The sequence below is a fragment of the Acanthaster planci genome, linkage group LG18 (assembly GCF_054643075.1).
Source record: "Acanthaster planci isolate LZ-2023a linkage group LG18, COTS_SCS, whole genome shotgun sequence".
NCBI lineage: Eukaryota > Metazoa > Echinodermata > Asteroidea > Valvatida > Acanthasteridae > Acanthaster > Acanthaster planci.
In genome coordinates, this window is record NC_141794.1 from 6,370,493 (window position 1) to 6,394,311 (window position 23,819).

General features: G+C 40.3%; 1 protein-coding gene across 2 annotated transcripts in view; it reads left to right on the forward strand.

The window, feature by feature from the left end:
- smc6 (structural maintenance of chromosomes 6) overlaps positions 1–23,819 on the forward strand; it is a 42,702-nt gene that overhangs the window by 8,925 nt on the left and 9,958 nt on the right. For both annotated transcript variants that reach the window (XR_015428270.1, XM_087148630.1), the window contains exons 6-19: positions 6,888–6,968; positions 7,698–7,799; positions 8,432–8,569; positions 10,794–10,874; positions 11,614–11,760; positions 12,386–12,474; positions 13,222–13,386; positions 14,598–14,776; positions 17,955–18,133; positions 18,743–18,853; positions 19,918–20,114; positions 20,867–21,026; positions 22,268–22,495; positions 23,191–23,328. Coding sequence is in view for 1 of the 2 variants with exons in the window: in XM_087148630.1 (XP_087004756.1) it covers positions 6,888–6,968; positions 7,698–7,799; positions 8,432–8,569; positions 10,794–10,874; positions 11,614–11,760; positions 12,386–12,474; positions 13,222–13,386; positions 14,598–14,776; positions 17,955–18,133; positions 18,743–18,853; positions 19,918–20,114; positions 20,867–21,026; positions 22,268–22,495; positions 23,191–23,328 (1,995 nt within the window). In the remaining variant the exon portion in view is untranslated. The remainder of the gene's footprint in view (positions 1–6,887; positions 6,969–7,697; positions 7,800–8,431; positions 8,570–10,793; positions 10,875–11,613; positions 11,761–12,385; positions 12,475–13,221; positions 13,387–14,597; positions 14,777–17,954; positions 18,134–18,742; positions 18,854–19,917; positions 20,115–20,866; positions 21,027–22,267; positions 22,496–23,190; positions 23,329–23,819) is intronic.

A 23,819-nucleotide genomic window follows, 5' to 3' on the forward strand; every position in this document is an offset into this window, starting at 1 on the left:
ATCTGGTATTCCTTTCTCTTTGGCAACGAGAAACAAGATCAGTTTACGTACAAAGGAGCCTGATCTTGAAGTATCTTGTGAAAACCATAACTAAAGTCTTGAAATTGATTTGCTGTGCAACTGGGAGCCAGTGCAGAAAACAAAGAACCAAGGTTATATGTGAAGATTTAGAGAACAATATACTAAGCGTGTGGCTGCATTCTGAATGGCTTGGAGGTGCTTAATTAAGTGATTAGGTGCATGATAAAAGACACTGTTCAGGTAGTCGAATTGAGACGTAATGAAAGCATGGACTAATCTTTCAGTGCTTATTCGGTCTAAGATTCGTGGAATACGGCAAATACGATGCAGAACAAACGATGCAGACTTGCAAATTGAGATAATATGACCAGGCAGTGAACAAACGGAATTAAGATAAAAACCAAAGTTTCTAACTGACGAGTCGGTTGGACTCACAGAGACTTGACCAATGCAAATAGAATCCAGTTTTGAAGGATTACGGAACTAAAAGTGAATGTGCAAAACTTCGGTCTTACCATCGTTTAAAAGTAGTCTCTTGGAAGTTATCCAAAAACAAACTTTGTCTAAGCGTTGTTCGAGAAGTGTAGTATTCAATTCACCAGCTTTACCTGTACAATAAATGATCAATCGTGTCGAACGTGGATGATAAGTCCAACATAACTAAGATAACCTCTTGATGATTGTCGAGGGCTACTAAAATATCATCACAAACTTTTATAAGAGCCGTCTCTGTTGAATGGAGCTGGCGATAAACAGATTGAAATTTACAATTCATAGTTACCTGATAGATATTCGTTGATTCTGTAGTGTAAGTAGAAAGTGAGGCGGTGAGGCCAAATTTTGGGGTTCCTGTGTCACTCTCAAATTTTGGTTTATTGGAGATCTCCACTTGGCTCATGAAAAGACCTGCCAGTACAAAATTATTAATTTAAACAAACATGAATCTTTGGTTCTATAAATTAAATTAAATACCAATTTCCATGATCAATGAAGAGTATTGCTGGTGCTACATGTAACTTAAGATGTAACATGTACATGCTGCAGATTTTCAAGGTCATGCATAATATATTGTACATGTACATGTACAATAACAAAGGTGGAGGTACACGTACGTGCACACCACATTGCAAATTTGACATTCAACTTGCACCCTGCTACATACAGCCACTTTTATGACCTTATATTAGCTATTATATAACTCGCTATATACATGCAACTCACCAGTCGATGTAGCCAATCTGCCCCTAGCCTAGGGCCCCCAACCCTGCTGGTACAATTCAGCAAATCCACAGGACCATTCCAGGCCCTGAACCTGACGACTACAAAGTTGTCTAGAAGTTTTGGAAAAGATCCAAGGTTGTGGCGCGAACGACCAATTTACACGTATATTCATGGGCACCGGAGCTTAACTGATTGCAACTTAATCCCTCTATTAATCGATCTGGACTATTAAATATCTACCCATTTGCATTTATCTATAACTCACATAACCAAGCCATTAACATTTTATAAATGAATGCATTATTAAACCTGGCACTATCTCTCGTGTCTGCATAGCATGTCCAAAACACCAAGATTACTACACGGCAACATACCGAGCGTTTCATGGACAACATGAATAGTGCCCTCATGTGACTACAGCACTTAACAATTAGCAAACACCACAATTTGATCAAAAACTACTCGCTCAATAATCTAACCAAGAAAAGAGATATTTGATACTGGGCGATAATTTTTAAGCTCTTCATGATTTAGCCCAGGCTTCTTCAAACTAGGTCTAACAATCACACACTTCTCTGATACTGGAAAACTGCCCGACAGAAGGGATTCATTAATTATCTGAGTCAGGAATGAAACAACATCTGGCAAACAACGTTTCAAAAGACTGGTTGACAGTGGATCTAATTCTCAAGATTTTGAGTTCGATAATCTCAGGAGTTTCTCAATTCTGATGCATGACACACTCGAAAAAAATTTCTAGTTGATAACCTAAATTCCTTCCTGTAGCTAGAAGCTACACATAATCTTAGCCAAATGGCTGAGAAACGAGGAAGAAAGCTACACATCATCTTAGCCAAATGGTTGAGAAACGATGAAGATGATATTTTCCAACTTCAGCAGCCCCAGTTAACCTATCTACCGTGACAGTAAATGAGGAAATGACCTTGGAACGTTTGCCAAATTCATGTCCTTTTCATGAACAATCTTTCAGTGAAAAATGTCCTTGTCACATCCCGGGTTACCCCGAGGACATAACCTTCGGCAGTTATTTGCACTCTCCAGCAAAATAAGACACCGGGGACAAGATCTTCTGTTTTACGGAGACTAATTTACAAATTTATTATTGTTTAAAAAAAACATTTACAGTTTTGTTGATCTTACATGATATGAAATACGCCCGGGACTTTTGGGGTTTTCAACACAGTAGGTGCACAACTTAAATTTAACGTAAAAACTCTAAAGGATCCTTTCTGTCACTGCAGTGATGACTGTTTCACATTTTGGCCAGGAACTCTCGGGCTGTCTCACCGCAGAGTAGCCTTCGGGGCGCCGGCCTGACCCTCTCGTCGTACAGCGGTCTTGACTTGACCCCGAGTCTTGAGTTGTTCCTCAAGTTTTTGGCCAGCCCTTGGATCGGACTGCTAGTCCAATACCCACAGTAGAACCCTATGTAAATGAAATGCAAACCTTTTCTGAACACCCATCTAGTACAAATGTTCGACCACTTTGAAGGGTGTAATTAAACAGGATATTATTATTATAGTGGTTGCAACCATTATCACAACTATTTACAAAATAATGACCACTCCATATCTTGACACAGCTAATCTTTAAAAGTGATCAATGCAACCATAAATCCAAGTTCTCTAATACATCTTCGTTACTCCAGTAAACACTGATCTTAATGTAAATACGTGTATCTGCAAAATTTACTCTATTTCAAAATAAACTTACAGGTTGCGTAGACACCTGGTTCTTGGGACTCGAGTAGTTTTTTTTTCCGCCTTGCGTATCGGTCGGAACTTACCTTCACCGATACACTAGCTTCCAATCATTAACGGAACTTATCTTCACCGATAAACTAGCTTCCAATCATTAACTTCTTCAGCGCAACTGGCTGGATTCTCGCAGTTTCAAACTCAATTACAGCAAAATTATCGAGGCTGGCAAGACGTGCCCTCTCCTCGGACTCCGACGCCAATCCCCTTTACACCCGGAAAATTGTTTAAAACCCCGCCAAATTTCTACCTGGGACACCCTCAATCCTTTTGTTGTGTGACCCTGGTGACCTCATAAGAAAGGACGTACTCAAGCAAGAGTCGAGCTATCCAATTGGGTTTTGTCAATTCTTCCCGCGAACCTATCTAATTTGAAACACTGGCCAAATAAAACCAACAATTTGTTTCTGTCAACGCACACTCAAGTTATCTTATGTTTGGCTCCCATGCGTAAATAGACTCAAGAGTTATTTCTCTTGAGCAAATTAACCTCACTTCGTGACAGTCCCCCACGGTCAACTCAGTGCGAGTATCTAACAAGCGAGAAATTCGCATGTACCTATACACCATCTGCAAAGTCACAAGATGGCGCCCTTCACAGTTGCAGTTACCATGTGGTGTCTCTCCACTCAATTCGACACAACACTATACCGAAAATGATCCCACTTGTGGGCACGGTGATATTGCATACTTTCACGACCTCGTCACAGCCACAGCGGCTACTCATTACTGTATTGAGTACAGTAATGAGCTCCTGACTCCATATGTTCCTTCTCACACCTTACGTTCAAAGTCTCTTGGGTTGCTGCAACACCCTGGAGTCGTGGGTTGGATTGTTTCTTCCTTTGGAGATAGATCATTCTTTTCTACCGCACTAATAGAGCGGAACAGGCTGCTTCTTTATGTCCCCCTCTGTCATTTGTTGTAAAACTCGTCTGAAGACTCATCTTTTTTAACTTACGCTCCTTTTGTTTTTATTTTTATTTCCATTATTATAACTTTTGTGGTATAATGATCATTACTTCACTTAGAAGCATAACTTGGGATCCTGTCAGCCTTGGAGGGTGGGATGTAGAGAATTGACCAGACACTCAGTACCAATGTCTTCTCATCACCCGGAGGTTAGCGGACCTGTGAAGATACCAGCGGGGCACGGGCCCTTAAACTGCTAGGGAAACGGCCGGCCTTGCGGGACCATTTAGACAGGGTACTGTGTGTCTGGGGGATCCTCCACCGCCAGCCTCCTTAAAGGATCCCATGGAAAGACTGTTCATGTGAAGTAGCTCTCATGTGGTATACTGAATATGACTCAGTTTGAGTTTTATGTACCGGTTTTACCAATAGTTAATGTATCTTTGACTTTCTGGATAAGTCTATGTACATTGTCCTGAGGTCAGGCCTCAATGTCAATTTTTTTCACTACTTGTCCATCGGGCAAGTAGCACAGAAAATTTACTTGCCTGAGGCAAGATTTGCCCTGATAATTTACATGTACTGCCCGACAATCAGGAATGGATGTCAGGGAAGGCTGAGTTATTTCTGGCGTTTTGAATACCACATCATACCTGTTACCAGGTTGTGGCTGGACTTCTACTAGTCGGTCCTTCTCCTCTGTCTCCAGCTTTCTGAATTTAGCATTAACCTTGTCTGATTTGACTTCACCGTCGAGCTGCAGTTCGACAGCACATTCATTGTACCTGGTAAAGGTTGGCAGAACTTGCTAGATATCCAATGGGGAAAAAGGAAACGGAAATTTCTTGTTGCCCCTGGCAACAGAATGAAAAGTCATGATGTATGCACTCTGCAAACACGGAAGAAACACAAAATATATGTACACTAATAGGAGAGAGTGAATGAAAGACTTCCAAATGCTAAACAAAAAATGAAAAAATTCAGCCAACTGCTATATACAAAATACATATAAAAATTACATCCGTATGATGTACATGTACATTAGTGTCAATTTTCATACGCTATTAATTATGTCAACATGAAACCCTACTTCTCGTGTTTGAACTAAAAACAAAAGAAATTTAAGACACAGATATTTAAAATTTAAAAACACATCCATATCAATAAACATATAAATCAAATTAATAAAATATGCATAAAATATAAATAGCATTCTTTAAAAACTTCTAAAAATAAGGGTCACTTTGGGAGACATGGCTACCCGAACACACCATGTGTACTTCTGCCGTTGGCATGCATGACGGAGACACCAACGCAGTGGTGCACTGGTGCCATGCCTGCCTTGACTAAAGGCTACCGTGATTCAGCCCGAGATGCTGTGTGTTTATTCTGCATGTACTGGTATGCACCACGTGGGTTGGTTGGGATCGGTGTCGTGCGAGTGGCGATGTGATGTACTCAATTTAATCCCTCAATGACAATAAAGGCAAAACTAATCCTATAACTGCTAATGTGTAAACTGACATTTGTGTTGTTAGGAGTAGGCCTACATCCTGTAAAATAGAAGTTATACTGAACATCTTGAACAATTTAACTTACATGTTGAACCATCTCAAAGTATTCCGATATCTAAGTCTCTTTTGTCTGATTTTCGACTTACTTCAGCCTCAGAACTGGAAAGAATTATTAGATCCGTGCTTGTTAAAACATCCTGGTTGGATCCCATTCCTTGTCAACTGCTTAAAGATCTTCTCCCTAATTTTATTCTCTAAATGATGTCTGTGTTAAGATCGGTAACACGAATATCTATCCTGGTGAATTTATATATATCGGGTTTTGCCCTTACCCAATGTATATTAATAAGCACTGTATGCTCAGTGCTTGTCCGAGAGCTTGCGAAAAAACCTCACAAGCTTACTCAGGTGAGACTCGAACCCACGACCTCCTGCTTACTAGTGCAGATGTCTTAACCACTCGACCACTGAGCTTGCTGGGGTCGGCTGGCCAGTCCGAGTGGTGAATTTACCCGCAACCTTGGGGTTGTATTCGATTGTAATTTAACTTTTCATAGGCACATTTCTCAGGTGGTCTCCACACGTTTTTTCTATTTGCGAAAGATCGCTGCTGTTAAAAAATATTTGCCCAGTGAACTTTTTGCTAGCATTGTCCATGCCTTTATAACCTCACAGTTGGATTTTGGCAACGCATTATATTATGGTCTTCCTTTGTACCGGTATGAGTTAAACCGTCTCCAGAAGCTTCAAAATCAGGTAACTAGATTGTTATTAGGAATGAAGAAGAACAAACATATCTCACCAATTCTTTACTGTCTACACTGGCTCCCTGTTGAGCAGCGGATTAAGTTTAAAGTTTTTTAATATTTGGTTTAAGAGCCATTCGGGGCACTGGACCTGCTTATCTCAGTCTCCCACTTAAACAATTTAAACGAGAACCTAGAGCTAATTTAGCTCCAATTCTTGAATGGAAACACCCAAAGAAAGTCAGTGCCGGAAATAGAGCGTTTAATGTCTGTGCCCCTGGGCTCTGGAATGACTTGCCTGTGTCATTTAGACAAATTCCACTTTTCTCTGATTTTAAAGCCAATCTTAAGACCTATCTTTTTAATGAAGCATTTGGGATGTTTTGTTAGCGGTTTTATGTGTATGGTATATTACGTGTAGTTGTAATGTTTTGTTCATTTTTATTGTAGTTTAACTGGTATTCTTAATATGAAGCGTCACTGACAATTCAGTTTTGAGTGGCGCTATAGAAATTATTTTTATTATTGTGTTGAAGTTGGGGCTTACAATCTAGAGCAGCGTTTGTTCATTCAAGATGCTTTCTGAGAGTTATAACTGTAACTTGTTCCTTTTTCTATTGTTATCAGCTACCTGACCTGCATCACATTTTTGTTGTCAATAATTCATGCATTTTTATGTTCAATCACCGATCTAGATTGATAATCCCATGTCCATCTTGAATCAAGACACAAGTCGAAACTTCCTTCACTCTCAAGATCCCAAAGACAAGTACTCGGTGAGTAGGTTTACTTGCAAACATGGACCATTTTAATCTCATCCTGCCTTGGGCTTTGTATTATTGCTGCTGTTACTGTTTAAAAGTTATTAACTGCTGCAGTGTTTGCCATGACATTTTTCACCCCAAACACAGACCTAAAGGTGCTATGTGTTGGGGATAAAAACACATTATGGATTGTTGACTTGTTTATCCCAGAGCAACTTATCAGTATTGGAGCCTTCCATTTTATTGGTCTCTCTCAAATGACGTCACTTCCTACAGATTGCACGTGCATCAGCATTGTTTAGTTCAATTTTCGTGACGCGCATCAGATGAACCGTATTTCAAACATGTTTGGATCAGCACGCATGTGATTTTAGAACATTTTGCACAATGCGCAAATTTTTCCGATTTTCCTACAAAGATGCCATCCAATGAGAGAGACCTGTAGGCAAATTGAACAATCAATGTTACATCCATCCAAGAAATTTCTGAACTTGTTACATGTAGGTAATGCAGGCACTTATTTGGTTAGTCTGGAAATTATATGCAGAGTGCAGTGGAAAGAGTTATTTCATTTTAGTGACATGAAATGATGCATATCATGCGTCACCTGTTGGAATCATTCTCACCGTTAAATTCATACACATTGTTTATGGAGTGCCATATTGCTGAAGTGGTAATGATTATAATTCCATTAGAGTGTTTTATTGCTTACACGGAGGTGTGTTTTCTGTTATCTTTTAGTTCTTTCTGAAAGCCACCCAGCTGGAGCAGATGTCCAATGACTATGCTAATATCCAGCAACACAGGGACATGATGCAAAACACTCTAAGCAGGAAAGAGGAGGTAGGATGGAATGCTTTGCTTCGGGTCCAAAACCAAGGGCACAAGTTTTTTTTGTGTGTAAATACCACTTATGAAAAAGAGTCACACAGGATTTACTGAAGGGGTTTGGGATGTGCTCAAAATGGAGGTGAAGCCCAAGCATATGAGCTGGCCATTTTTCTTCATCTTAGTGAAAAATTCTGTCTTGCAAGTTATTAAATAACCTGTTTAGAACAGAAGAGGAAAAAGAAAAAAAAGACAATAGCGCAGCAAAAAGAAGATGGACAGATGGGGGACACTGCCTGTGGAGTACACCCTCTCTGTTAAAGAGGTTAGCATTTTGGGTTAGGAAAATGAGAAATCAACGTCAACACAATGACAAATATATTGAACAAGTTTAGGAAAGACAGCTGAAGGGCCAAATGAATTGCTGATGGGATTTAATGATATCAGATACCCTCAAATATATTCAATGGTAATACAGGCCTGAAAATGATAATAAAATAGCATTTCACATTTTACCCCAAAAGAGTTTGTAGATTATAGTTTCCTGTTTAGAGTCACCTTATTACGATACCTGTATGACAAATAATTATCCCCTTTCGTGGCTATTAAAAGGAGTGTTTCATTCCTGGTGATGTTTGTTATAACAGATTCTTCCTGAGTTACAGCGGGAGGTATTTCAAAATGAGCAGCGCTTTAAAGACCTGGATTCCATTCAGAAACTGCAGAAGAAGCGAGAGGAACTGTTGCATATGTCTGCCTGGGCACAGGTGGCTGCAGAGGAGAAAGTAAGCATGACAAGACAAACTGACCAGGTTATCCCACAAAATCAGTCCGTCAGGATTAGCTTGATGACATGTTAGCTGTAATACTAAGTGAAGCACTCACTAATTCTCTCATCGCACTCTGACAACGACCAGGAGGACCCCGTTACATTGTAAATTTAAGCGTGGCTAGGATGGGATGAAACAAGGAAAGTGATTGTTCTTTCAAGATCTTGCATGGTTGTTATTGCGAGGCCGGCACGTGTGTGAGGTTTGCATTATGTTCTAGGCACAATTAAACTGAGCACGAGTCCCGACTCTGCTAAGATGCAATCTGATCTTTCCATGATGTAAAAGACTTGATACAATTGTACTACGACTTAAAAGATCAGAGTACGATGGTGTATCCGTCGTTACTGTGTGTGTAACATGTGCGATATGCTTGTAGCAAGTCTTCGTCATATCAGCGAGCATTATCTGTATGTGTTGGCTGAAATAGTGCACCCCATGAGTTCACTCCCAGCCTCCGAGATGAATGGGCTTCATGCTGCTTATCTGCAGTGTGGTGAGAACAGCATAAAATTCTTTCCGCTCAAGCTGCATTTGCACCACATCTATGAAGGTCCTACGATGACGCTGATTCATCAAGACAACATGTACTGTATGTGTATGCCATCTTTACTGGGTTGTTAAAGGAGATGGGCCGTGCTGGGAAGAATTCTTGTAAAACATGCATCAACACATAAAACAAATATATATATAACAAGAAAACACATCTGCAAAATTTCAAAATGGGTGGAAATATGTTAAAAATTTTCACAATCCTCTTTCAATCCCTTTTCGGAGCAACGAACATTGAAGGAGCTGATGAGGCACAAGAAATATTGCCTTGTCAGTTCAAACCAGAATACACTCAGGAAGAGATTTTCCAACTCGAAGCTGTTGGCCAAGGGCATGGCAGTGCCCCAGAAGATCGACAACAAAACACTGACTGTTAATGATTTTTTCCTGCACCGTTATAAAAAAATTTCTGAAAGACGTAATTGTCCTACCATTGGCTATTCGATAGCTGTATTCACTGATGTTTGATACATCTTGTTTTAAAGTGAAACATGCATGTATTATCGTCGACAAAACCAGGTGACACGAAACGTTGGGTTGGGATTTGTCTTTAGGGCCTTCTTTAGGGCCTTCTGATCGTGTTTTGTCCACAAATGTAACCCACAAACGCTGGTGTGAAAAGTTGCTTGGGAATCTTTAAAACTGTTCTCTGGGGAGTTGTTTTGATTGCCACAACAGCCACCGACAACACAGTGTATCGGCATTCTTTCAAAATTCACAATTCACGAAAAAGGACAGATTACCTCTGCTATTGACATGTGAAAAAATGTTCACGTCCCAGCAGCTCAGTCTTTTGTTCAGGAGTGCGGTCTTTTGTTACAAGACCTGGCTCCTTTGTCCGATTTTTGGCTCCCCGGCTATGTGTACAAACATAAGGTACCCGGTACTAGGTTAACCCTTTCTCATCGGGAAGCAGTAAGAGACGCAGTTAGCCCGCTTTTCAGATATTATTCTCGACCCACGCTTGAGCGAACATGGTGAAAGAAGGCATACCCTGGCTCTTGTATATATGGTGATTGGCCTTTGTGTGTTGCAAAGAAATGAAAAGGCCGAATTTGCATCATAATCACCAGCTTCACAACAGTCCCCACTTTGAAAAGAGGCAACGGGAATGTGGAAGCGTGAGTAGAGCTGCATGCCACCGAACAAAGAGCCTTTTCACAAGTGAGGCTGGAATTCTCGAAGTTGGCTTTCAGAAAAAAGTCCCTCCATCAAGGGGTTAACACCAGGATTGTCTTGACAGCTGCTGCTGGGCTGTGGTATGCCCAGTATGCAAAGCTTTGTCCAGCAGCAGGCCCATTGGAAACCGCAGCTACATGATGAATAGAATGTATGTGTGGTATGCACTAATCCTCACACAAAGCCATGGCTGTCAACCTTCCCAGTGTGAAGGGATCAATGGCCATAAGAATGCCCTCTATCAGATTGGCATGAAACATCACAGATGTACTCTGAATGAATGTCTGTATGAACATTCCAAGTTTCAAAAAGGTCAGTTTTGGGATAATGGATGGCTGAGGTCAGGGGGGTGGAGGAATCTGTTCTAGTCATTAAAGCTCATTTCCTCATAATCTTTCCCCTCGGGTATTTTCCAGACTGTTTCATTGTTTTTATTTTGTTCTGGTAGGTTTTGGATGCCATGCAGAAGGAGTTAAGACAGGAAGAGAGTCGCACACCTAAGTTTGATGAAAAGATTGAGGCTTCAGAGGTAGGTAGAGAGTCCGCTCCAAAGATACTACTTGACCACACAGTTTGTTGAAATCCACCGCCAATGTTGTAGGCAAGCATTTAGTGCAGCAGCACAATCTACAAATTCTTTATCAAATAGCCTAACGGTCACCACTTGTGCCATGTGCTTTTGCCGTTATGATAATGATGCGGATCTAGTATGGGTCGGCTGTAGTTTTTGTCATCTAGTATGCCCTGAAGGCTTGTCTTTGTACTTCTGTGCATTGTGCTACATTACACAAACAGTGATGGATGCACATTGGGTACGTGGGTCAGTCAGAGCACCCTGTCGTCTGGCTGATGAGTGTCTATGCCTTTTGATTTATGCTTGTATCTTTGTCCTGAATACTCTCTTTCTTTGGCTTAATATGGTCATATGCTTGGTCCAAACAACTATCCTCCCTGTCCTGATATGATTTGTCACATTACCATTGCTTTTAGTTCTTGTTCATGTTTGCTATGTGAGTGTACACTGTTTCAACCAACAGGATTTCAGTGTTGTATATAAACACGTCAGAGAATTTTGTTGCATTGAGTCATTTTAACTAAGTGACTTGAGTCAAGTCATTTGGCCAAGATAGTAGAGACTACAGTGTTTGAATATCAAGACCTGGGAAAACATTGAAAAGTCTTGTTGCAGGAGAGTAGGTTTTACTCTACATTATAAAAACCACAAGGTGTCTGATATTTAGACCTTATTTGTTTAAATAACTTTTCAGGCCAAGGTAGCCAGCAGAGAGACTCACTTCCGTGACTTGCAGGACCAGCTGACTGAGCTTGGTGAAAAGATAAAAGAGCTTCAGCCACAACATGCCATGGCCAAGGCAGAAATGGATAAAGCCAAAAGGAAGGAGCGAGATGTAGAGGTAGGACCCCTTCCATAATCAACTGCCCAATGAGCAATTCAGTGACCAGCATTAAGAGCCTTTACTGTGGTGGCACCATCTTTGTCAACAGGTGTAACACACGTCACCTGCCTTGTCAACCAGTAGGGTGCTATGAGGTACCCACATGTCTCAGATATACGAACATGTGCGTAATTGTAGTGTAACTTGAGTAATACAGATGCATGAAAAGCGGAAATGTCCCTGACCGTAGAGTCACCAGGTCCCTTATTTTGCCCCTTACTGTGAAAACCAGACTTGACAGTAGGTGCTGAAATTAGGGACCTGGTGACTGTATAGTCCCGGACATTAATTAGTCTGCAGTCACATGTACGATTATGGCTCGTTTCACAAATAAAGATCACTTATTGCAGTGCAGTGGTGAGAATGATTTCATGAGAAAGGAGATTGAACGTTCCATTTCACAAGGCAAAGCCTAATGGAGCATTGCACCTGTCAGTGTGAATGAAACTGTTCTTCCCATGACACAGGTCCATGCAAAACATTTATTATTTGTTTTACATGACACCCAAATAAACCCCGAAGCAATGCCTGCATCACCTGAATGAATCCTGACAACGCCTTAATTCATACTTTCTCTCTGCAGAAGAAGATTCGGTCCAGTCAGAATCAGTCTAGGAGCTTGAGTGCAGACAAGAATGACTTGCAGCAGAGAATCAGTGAACTCAAGAACAGGTATTTTGTCACCGTCTATCATTTGTGCATTTCAGGGCAACGTGACTGGTCACTGAGATCGGGTCCACTTTACAAGCTATAAATGCACTTGATGGAGAATTGATAGACTGATCCATCAAGCCCAACCAACCGATGACAGCCTTGATTTATCTTGAACAAGTGTACATGTGCTCATGACCTGCATGGCTTCAACATGCAGGTCATGAGCACATGTACACTTGGATTTGTCTTTGCAGCCTGTATGCTACAGGTGCATAGTGTCAAGTATTTCGTCATGCATGGACTAATCAGAGGAGATGCCTTTACTGTGGTAGCGTCACACTCCAGTGTGCATTTTGTAAGCTTGCAACACGTCTTTCTTAGGCAAATCATGACTTCATATTGACGGAAGAGGCATGTAACATACATGTAATACCTGAGCATGAGCAATTTAGACATCACAGACTTGACATTTAATGACATCAGAATGTAAGTGGTTGTTCTATTCTTATGTCTTGGACCATCCTGAAGATCTGAAATGTTGTAAAGCATTCTGAAGCAACTAGAAGTTGATTATCATCAACAGTAAGCAAACTTACGTACTCAAACATGCATCAGATAAATGTTCACCAGTTTCATGTAAAAATATCAGCTGAAGTTGAGTACATTGTGACCTGTCCACATTTAACTTTGAAGCTTAAAAGACTCTACTTTTATTATGCCAACGTAAGCAATATTGCCACTGTTTTACCATCTCGTGTTTCTCAGCGCTCGCCGAGATTATGAAGATGAGCGGAAGAAACGGGAAGCTGAGATCCAGAAGCTGCAAGCCCACATCCAAGCTCAAGAGGCACAGCATAGCACCGTGGAGCAAGACTTGAAACAGTTTATATCTGCCCTTGATAGAGCCAAGGAACAGACATACGGGCTTAAGTAAGTTGCTGCATCCGTGCCTGTGTTTTTAGGTATATTTAAAAAGGCACCAGTCAGTGTGATTTTTTAATGCAGTTTTCGTACATAGTTCCTTTGTGTCCAATTTTACCTCAGTTTCAATTTAATGCAAATTTGCATTTTTATGAGCAAGTATTATCAGTGCGATAGGTCACTGAGTTAAGTTTTTGTCACAATCTAAACAAAACATTACAACTCTTCTCCCCAGAATAGTCTTCCTACAATGACATTACATTAACAGCGCCCTCATTTGTCATGAAAAGCATGAAAAATTGTGACTGTTTTTAATAAAAAGTGTACTGTTCATTTAGTGTAATCAATTGGAGATGTCAAGTAGTATTTTTCCTTTGAAGTGCGATAGGTCACTGAGTTAAGTTTTTGTCACAATCTAAACAAAACATTACAACTCCTCTCCCCAGAATAGTCTTCCTACAATGACATTACATTAACAGCGCCCTCATTTGTCATGAAAAGCATGAAAAATTGTGACTGTTTTTAATAAAAAGTGTACTGTTCATTTGGTGTAATCAATTGGAGATGTCAAGTAGTATTTTTCCTTTGAAGAGGAGTGGGATGTTTCGTAAAACATTTCTCAAGCAAATTCACAATGTGGACCATATAATACCTTGATTGGCAATTTTACAGTAAAAAAATCATTCCAGTTTAAAGTCAGGTAACTCAAAATATCTTACCTTGAAGTAGCATTCAGAGCTTATGTTCATTCAAATGTCACCACTCAATTAAGTCTTAAAAAATTGATTATTTTACCATTCATTTGATAAAATATTCAAATTTTCATTGAAACAATTCCTGCAAAAGCAGAAACAACCTATTGTGTGTTTGTGTGGTGACGTACCATTTGACCATTGAGTTTCATGGGTCTGTTCCTCAGAGGAGGAGGATGGAAGTCCAATTGATGTTTAGCCCTAATTGGGAATTTTATTACATTGTCACAGAAACTTAACAAAAAAGACAGTGGAAAAATGAATAATGTTATGGTTTTACTTTCAGGCACGTGTACCAGCTGCCTTTAATCTTGCTTTTCATGTCTTGATAAATGCTTTTAGAGAGTAGTTTTGTAAACAAATTTATTTGATTTTTTTTCTTTTTGTTGAATTCGATTTAGAAAATAACTTGTTGAATTTCGACCGAGCGCCTCCACTGAACATTTCATAAAATGTTGTCAAATCCAGAACCAGGGATGCAGACCTGAAGCAGACCATCGACAGCAAGACTAGACGGATCCATCACTTGGAAGCTGGTCGCAAGGATCGCCTTAAGCTATATGGTGACTTCATGCCAAACCTGTTGAATGAGATCAACAAAGCCAGCCAGCGATGTATGTTCCATCAAAAGCCCAAAGGACCAATCGGTGAGATAAAAGGGACTTCCTTCTTACATGTATGTCTGTAGTAAGTATAATGGTTGTAGGAAATCAGGAACCCTGTGAAAATTAACATAAATGCTCAAGTACCCAAAATCCCAACATTCAAAATGAAAAGAAAAAAAAAAGTGAAAATGCATTCAAAATGCCTTTTACCCAAATGCTCTCGTGAGCAGTCTTAGGATATAATTGTGAATTATATTTATGCTTTTGATGAAGAAATCATTCCCTCGGTGTTGTACTGACCAACCCATGCTACTCAAAAACCTGGGAACTTATTCTAAGCACAATTCAAGTACTGTATTACACTGAAACTAATAGTGGCCATCCTTACTGGCCTAAGTAACATCAAGCCATGGAGGCCTCATTTGTTGTACACAGGCAGTACATAGAGATCAGTGTATGGAACCCTGTGCACAGAGTCAGCGTATAGATTCAAAGATTCAAATTTATTATTGTCCATGCAAAAGTTCACATAGAAATTTACTTTCCATTGGCTTGTTGCAAACAGTAAGTTATTGCATTCATCAATATTACAATCGCACTTTATGACAAAACATAAAGATTGCATTAAAGTAACATAAATGGCAATCACAGTCTACAAAGATAATAATTTCCTAAATGATATTGCATATTCTCACCCTTTATTACCAATGAGAAAGTGTGTCGGGGGGGGTATAGTCTCACCTTTGCATTATAACAGTTGGTTGAATTTGGAATAAATGACTGTCTGTATCGAAGCCGACGTGTGAGTGGGGGGCACAGACGAATCCCAGAATGATTAAACCTTTAACATTGGTTGAGTGGATGGGTTATGTCTGACATTATCTTTTGTACTTTGGCCAAAAGACAAGTGTCATACAGGACTCGGACAGGGGTTAGTTCTTGGCCTATTAATCTGTGTGCCATTTTCTTAGTACAATCTATTCTGCCCTTTTGTTCTTTGGTCAAACTACCAAAAAGGTACAAATGAAATCAAAAGTAACCACACTCTGAATAACTGATTGATAGAACAGGGTCATGAGAGTCCTATCCACATGAAATTTCTTGAGCTTTCGGAGGAATAACATCCTCTAACTAGCTTTATTCTGAACAAATTGGCAATTTCCTTTCCAACAGAGCTTATTGTCTATTACCGTTCCCAGGTACTTGTATTCATGCACCTGTTCAATGACATTTCTGTGTATTTGTAGGGGTTTGTGCTGTACATCACTCCTAAAATCGATGATCATCTGTTTAATTTTACTTGTAGTTAAGGACAAAAAGTGATCATCGCACCAACGAATTTGTTCATCTGAGCAATATAGTCCTCAGGATCACTGCACAAGAAGTCCACAATCATATTTAAGTATGCTGCACGTTGGGTTAGTGTTTCTATACATTCACTCGTGTATAATGAAAAAAGAACGGGTGATAACATGCATCCCTGAGGAGCACCAATATTCGTGATCAATTGTTGGGATTGTTGACTTCCAGCTCTAACTGATTGAATCCTGTAGCTGATACAAAGCATCAACCTAGGGTTAACATTCCTGTCCAACAACATACGAACCAAACAGTGAGGAGCGATCCTATTGAAGGCACTTGAGAAATCAACAAAAAGTGACCTCACGTAAGACTTGGTGTGGTCAAGATGTCCAAGCAATTTATGAAGATACACAAGGGTAGCATCTTCGACACCACGATTTGGGCGATAAGTAAATTGATTTGGAAACAAATCATGTTTCATTCAACACTTCATCAAGGAGTAAAGCATTTCATAATATTTGATGTTAGTGCCACTGGACGTAAATCATTTGGCTCCTGAATTTTAATCCCCTTCGGAATTGGTGCAATTAGTGATGTTTTCCACAGTCTTGGAATATTGCCAGAATCCAGACAGATTAGAAAAATCTTACAGAACAATGGGGCCAGCTGTTGACTATTTTGTTTCTGATTCCATCCGGGCCAGATGCCTTAATTACCCTAACCCTTCCAAACAAATTCCTAACATCTCCCTCACTAACAAATATCCCATCATCGTCACCAGGCTGTGAGATAAGATATTCTAAACGACCCCTCAACTCCTCATTCTCATTACTGAAATCATGAACCTCAAAACGACCATAAAAATTATTCAGTTCTCTTCAACAAAGTCCGCTGAGAGATCCAGTGTTCTATATTTGATCTTGTATCCAGTGATTGTCCCCACAGCTTGCCATGCAGCCCTGGTATTGTTTTGGGAGAAGTAATGTTCAAGTTTGCGTTTAAACACTAGTTTGCTTGACTTAATTGCCTTGTTGATTCGTTTTTGCATTTTCTTCAGCTTCCCTCGGTTTCCCATAAGATATGCTTCCTTTTTCTCTTGGAGCAATCTCTTCATTGAACTTGTGACCCATGGTTTGTCGTTAGCATAAATTTGTTGTTCCTTGATGGAAATTACCACCTCCACACAGTAACGAATATAGTCAGTGACGATGTCAACTCCATTTATAGTGTTGTGACCCTCAAAGAATAGATCCCAGTCCGCTGAATCGAAGCAGGCACAAAGCTCTTCAGCTGCCTCATTGGTCCAGCTTTGACGTGCCTTTGTAATCAGTTTACACGTTTTGAGTTTCTGTCTATATGCAGGCATTAACAGGACATTATTGTGATCTGATGCACTGAGTTGTGGACAGGCTTTTGTCTCATATGCCCCAGCAACATTCCCGTTGCAGCAGTCCAGCGTCGCATCGTTACGAGTAGATTGCGTAATGCACTGTTTGTATGACGGTAGAACATGTCCAAGTGTGCACTGGTGAAAATCGCCCATGACAAATTTTGGACTGTCTGGCAAAACAGATTCAAAATGGTCAATTCTATCAGCAATCGTCGTCCTAGCGGGCGAAATTCAAAGAGCTTAGAGCGAGTGTATACCGTCAGTTCGTTTGAGGGGACAGGCTGTGCACTGATTTCCACAAAAGGATGCAACACGAGACTCAACACACACAACAGTGAGTAGATACTCGTGGTAGATGTTCCCCATAACATGATGGCAGACACAGAAACATCAAAATGTTTCTAATAAATGATAAAAGTCCACAAAATCAGTCAAAAACCAGGAGAGGAAAAGCCAATGGTGGTTGCTACTCAGTAGTGTCCTCAACAGCGCCCTCAACAATAGATGCTGATTCCTTTTCATCCACAGGTAACGTTCTCAAGCTGAAGGATCCACGTTGGGCCATTGGCATTGAGGCTTGCTTGAAACAACTTCTTTACAAGTTCTGCTGTCATAATTACCATGACATGAACATCCTCAACCAACTGATAGCTCGTTTTGTCCCTGATAAGAAAAGACGACCAGGAATCATAGTGTCAGCCTTTCAGGTAGGACCATGTGAAGGTGTTATGTTTCACTGTAATCCAGAATAACTTTCTGTCATATAATCAGTGGGTCATTGATCATGTGTCACTGAATCATTTGTCTGAATACACTACAAGGCTACTAGAAATTGAGTCTGAATTCCAGTGTAAATGGAAGTTCAGTGGCATGATCATATAAAACTTCTTAACATTTGCTGGTTGTCTTTCTTCACCATGAATTTGTCCCTGGGGAAAATACCAATATTTTAAAATGACAATATCACAGCTATAGTTCTTTGCGAACTTGGACTTCACCATTTCTGACCCTTGATGGTCATGAGTTCAAGATTTGTGTGACATTTTTAAACCATCATCATCTTTGAACAAAAACCTAAATCAGTGACGAGGGTGGACGCAGGTTCATTAAAGTACAGAACTACAATGAACAATCAACAGAGTTGCTACCTCCAGTCCTTGGGGTGATAGTTCAAATCACATAGAATCTTGTTGGATTTTCATGGTTAGGGTTATAATTAAACATCTTTCTGAATTGTGTGAATCTGTCAAAGTTCCAAAATATATGTATGGAAATAATTGAAAAGAGCTTTTGATGTTTGGATCTTTACATTTAAGGGCCAGAGGTATGACATATCACAAGGGGCAGTGCGATGTGAGGAGTATCCGTCACTGTTAGACATGATTGATATCGAGGACCCCACTATCTACAATTGCTTGATTGATCAGGTAGGCACCTACCCATTATTTAAGCTGAATTTGTATACATGGCCACCGTCTCATCTGGCTGAGGCCAGCACATGGTTGTAATATACATGATTTGAAGGACTCGCCTTGCATAGCCCAGTAAAGTGGACGATGATTTTCCAGTTTTCAGGCTTAGTTCTGACACTATTGAGCCATTATTTTACAATACCTGAATAAATCTCTCCTGTTCAGTTGGTTGGTGATTGATCACATGTCATTGAATTATTTATTGTATAATAGAATAATTTCATCAGGTGGCAGATGAAATATTCATGAAGTTGGCTTTGCCACGTGGTATTGACCAATTCATGTCGCCTTATTAAAACCTGTTCTTTAGTTTTGCACTTTCAAACATGATGTTAGTGTAAAGAAAGTTGATACAGGTGTATGAAAGAAATTTAGTACGGTTCCAAAGTATTGTTTTTTTACATTGTACGGTCTTTTCACTTGTAGTGATAGATGTAGGTTTCAAGAACTGAAATCAAACAAGTGCACTAGTTGAAGTCATGTTTTCAAATATATGTGCTACAAATCATCACATTTTAAAGTTGTTTTATGGCAAGATTAAACATGCTTGATATTGTTATTTTTTGGCGTTGTGTTTGAGTGTTCAAATGTGTACAGTAAATGATACAGACTTCAGCCATCTACCGGTACTTTGTCTTTTTGAGGGATTCATGACAATTTGTCATCTGAGTTTTCATTTCTTCACAAAACCTTGGTGGTGGTGTCTTTTAGAAAGAAATGTGTTTGGATCAGATTTTTAAAATGATTGCTGGTGTGGCCTTAACCCCTTCACTCCTGGAGATGGCAAGAGCCGCGGCTTTGTTTGAGGATTAGTGCATACCACACATACAGTCTATTCGCCCTGCAGCTGCTGGTTCAATGGGGCCTGCTGTTGACAAAGCCCTCAATCCAGGGCATACCACAGCCCAGCAGTAACGGTCAAAAGAATTACCGGCGTGAAGGGGTTAAATACATGACTTGTAGTTGCTGAAAGATGACCTTTTCTCAGAGCTATATGCCTTTTGCTCTTGCATATGCAGCGTGGTGTTGAAGGCATTCTGTTGGTAGAGTCTAGCCAAGATGCACGTAACCTCCTGCGGTTACAAACACCCCACAACTGCAGGGAAGCCTTCACCCTCAGCGGAGATCAGGTCTATGCTGGCCGCGATCAGCGTTACTACTCTAATCGGTACACCAAGGCTAGAGTGCTTCGTGGAGATGTGGAGGAAGACATCAGGTAATACCTGTCCCAAGATGAAGTGTGCCGTCACTGGCGCAGAAGAGACAGGCTGGTGGGAAGTTATTTCTGACAGGGCTTGTGCATGCACCTGGTGCAGCCAAGACCGAACATTCAAACAGGAATGTTCCATGCATGCTTACCACATCTCACACCAATTGTCCATATTGAAACCTTTTTCCACATGCAATAAGTTACCAATAAAGGACTGTCGTTGCTATGTAAAAAATGCCCTCTCTTGTTCTGCCGCAAAAATAACATCACAGATTTTTGATTAGTGATAAAGTCCTTTACATTCTATCATTTCATGTAAGAAAGCTACAGATTGATAGTTTGTAGAAAGAAGGAGTATCTCACGATGGGTGAGTTCCATGTTACTGTCAGGGAAAGTTGACATGTATGTGGGGATGTCCATTATAAGCGTATCTTTAAAATTCCAAATAACTCTGACAGATAAAGTTGTTTTGGCGATTCACAGTTGATGCTGTCATGCATTTGTGGCTATGCATGAGAACATGTTAGTAGGAAAAGTGTGTCTGTGTCCTGCTTGCCTTGGAAAAAGGAACAGTTCAGGAAAGGAGCATGTCTGATTTTCATAAAGTTGGTTTCAAAGAAGCTGTGAGACATCAGTAGAAAAACGGTCAGTTTGATTTCATTAATTTGGCTGTCTACGTTTTGCACACGGGAAGTCTGTGACGTGACCAGTATGCAAGATTCTGTAACCACTCATTGCATCGTCTGTATGATTTTAGGGAAATGCAGTGTGAGGTACAGCTGCTGCAACAGCAGCAGAAAGATGTGCTGCAGCAGCTGAGGGAGCTAGACACGACCATCAGGCAGAACGAGCAGCAGAAACGACGAGTACAAACGCAACGACTGAAGCTGAAGCAAACCATTAACCAGCTGGTCTATGTAAGAATCAATATCAGGCTTCAACCTTAAGCTTCAGAGGGTCAAGGCCACTTGGCCTTGAATGCTCCCCAAAACCAAAGGGCACCAAGGCCAATTGAAAGGGCACCAAGGCCACTTGGAAACATTTACTCATCATGCTTGTTGGTGACTTAAACACAGACTTTCCTTCAATTTCAACATGGTGTTTAACTTTCAACCTGCAATTTTCACTGTTTCTGTTCACATGATGAGCAGTCTGCTTGAATTGTAGAATAAAAATACATAATACTGTAGTACTTTTAATTTACCATTTGGTGTTTTTTCTTATTACTTTTCATGATGCCATAAAGGTAACACTGTATTTCAAAAATCAACTTACAAAAATTGCAATTCTAGCAAGTCGGTCACTGGGTCACAATTTGTGCAAGCATTTACCCAATAGAAGCCCACTGTCATGCCCAGCACCCACATGAATACCAGTAAAATAGCGAGGAAAAAAGAGGCTTGGTCGTACTCCCGTCCGCAATCCCGAAATAATAGTAACTCGGTCTCAATACGTGCAATGTACAGAATCCAATTGGTGCAGAATGTGTAATTCTGTGCCGCGGCTTGTAACCAATCTATGTATAAAAGAAGTCTGGTGCTACGTTCTTAGAGTCACACAACTATGATGATGTGGTTGCCATACCATGTTGTCTACAGAGCAATGCAAAACCAGTCCGTGCAATGCAAAAAACTAGTGCTCGGTGCGGTTGGCCAGCCGTTGACAGAAACGCTGGTGCTAAACGGTAACTTGAAAGTTGATTACAACTTTAAATACATGTAGGCACCTAGTGATCATTGAAAAGGGGCACGTTGGCCAAGTGGCCGAAAGGTGCGCACTATTTTTAAAGGGCATCACGGCAATTCACTGGGGCATCGCTGCAGTGGCCGCTGTAAAGATCGAATCCTGCAATATAAATGAATGCAACAAAGCCCTCCAGCGTAATGCAGTTTGTTTGTATTCAACGTGAACTTGTAACAAAGGCACGTTGGAAACTAACCCAAAGCTCCAACCAGGCAAAGTAACCTGGGTAAAATGTCTGCAGGGGAACCCAGGGTTGCACAATTTTTGTTTTAGAAGGATGCAGAAACCAAATTCACTTTAGTTTGTGCAGAGGCATGTACATCTTGAAATTTCAATTAGAGGGGCATGGACTTTGTGATCTCCCCTTGTAATCATGCTACTTTTCCACACCTTCATTTTTCAAATCTCCCCTCAGGACAAGCAACAGCTGGAAGCCATCGAGGACATCCCCCCAGTGGATGTTAGTACTCTGGAGGAGGAGGTAGCCACCCTGGACCGAGAGATAGAGGCCAACCAGGCTGTGTTGGATGACCTAGGGATGCTGTACAAGGAGATCCACCGGGAGTACGATGCGCTGAAGCAGCGATTCTCTGAACTGGATGAGGAGATGAAGAATTTTGCCGACAGAGTGGAGCCGATTAAGGTAAGACATCATGAAAAGAAGGCAGAGTAAAGAAGTGAAGTTTTTTTGTGCTGGCCTGCTTTCTGTTTCTCTGCACCCCAGTTTTTAATGCTTCACCTTTTGTTAAATGTTTAGTGTACAGGTATTCGTAATGTTTTTGTTTATGACAGCATTTGTAGTGCTATAAAGGCAAGTGTAAAATCTTGCCATTGTGGTCCAAAATCAGCAGTCACAAAACCGTTCTTCCACATTGCACACATCTCCTGTCATAACAAAGAAAGCAAACTCTTCTCTTTAGAAAAACATATGACAAAGCATTTTCTCCGAATCGGTTGAACTCACAGTTTTCCTCAAAGTGAACATCTTTTTCTGCAGAACTATTGAGAAAAATTGTTCTTTTGCTTTGTACATTTAGATTAAACTTTCATTTAATCGTAGGTTTTTGGATCTTAAATTTTAAGGAAAGAATACTCTTCCATACATGTACTAAGCAAAACAAGTGAAGAAATTTATGTATCTTTCTATTAAAGGGATTCATTTCGATCTCAACAGCAAAAAAATTGCCTTTTTTTTCATGCCCTGAATGCAAGAAATCTCCCTCTCTTCCCCAAAATGTCAAATCAGCTACTTCTCTCACTTCAAGGCCATTCTCGTCTTTTGATCATTTTTGTCCAAGGGCAGTTAAAATCTTATTTATTTGCAACTTCGCAATGCAGGATGATGTGCTGACCGCCAGTGCTGAAATCGAATCAGCCAAGAATCATCTGAAGCACTACACAAACAAGAAGAAGGAACACTTGGACAACCTGAATGTATTGAAGACCAGGCAAGACCGACATGCAAAAGAGGTGGAGGTTAGTAGCCAAACTACATCTACCTACCTACCCTTGTGTAAAACACAAAGTAAAAAAGGGTCAGTAAGTTATTGTCGTGGTAACCATGTTTCCTTGATTAATGTACACGTTTGCCACACCTTGGGTACTCCACAGCCTCTTATGTGTTTTCATGGGCATTTCTTTTAAGGGGGAATGACTTTGTTCTGTATGGGAATTTCTGGGTGGGGCAAAGCCTTTATCAACTAGCAAACAATGGGGGGTAGTAAATTTATAGGGTTCTTAAAAGCCAATTGATGATTCCCTGCCGTCATCTCTATTTTTCATCTCCTTCACTTTCCCTTTTTGTTTTTATCAACATAAAACTTGTTTCGTGTTGTCTCTCCTATGCTGTCATTTCAGTTTTTTGTCTTTTTCTTTTTTATATAAAAACATTTTGAGAGCCTGAAATGTTGATCCTAGCTAGAATCTTTCTCTGTGAGAACAATTCAGCTGGAATCTTTCAGGCTTTG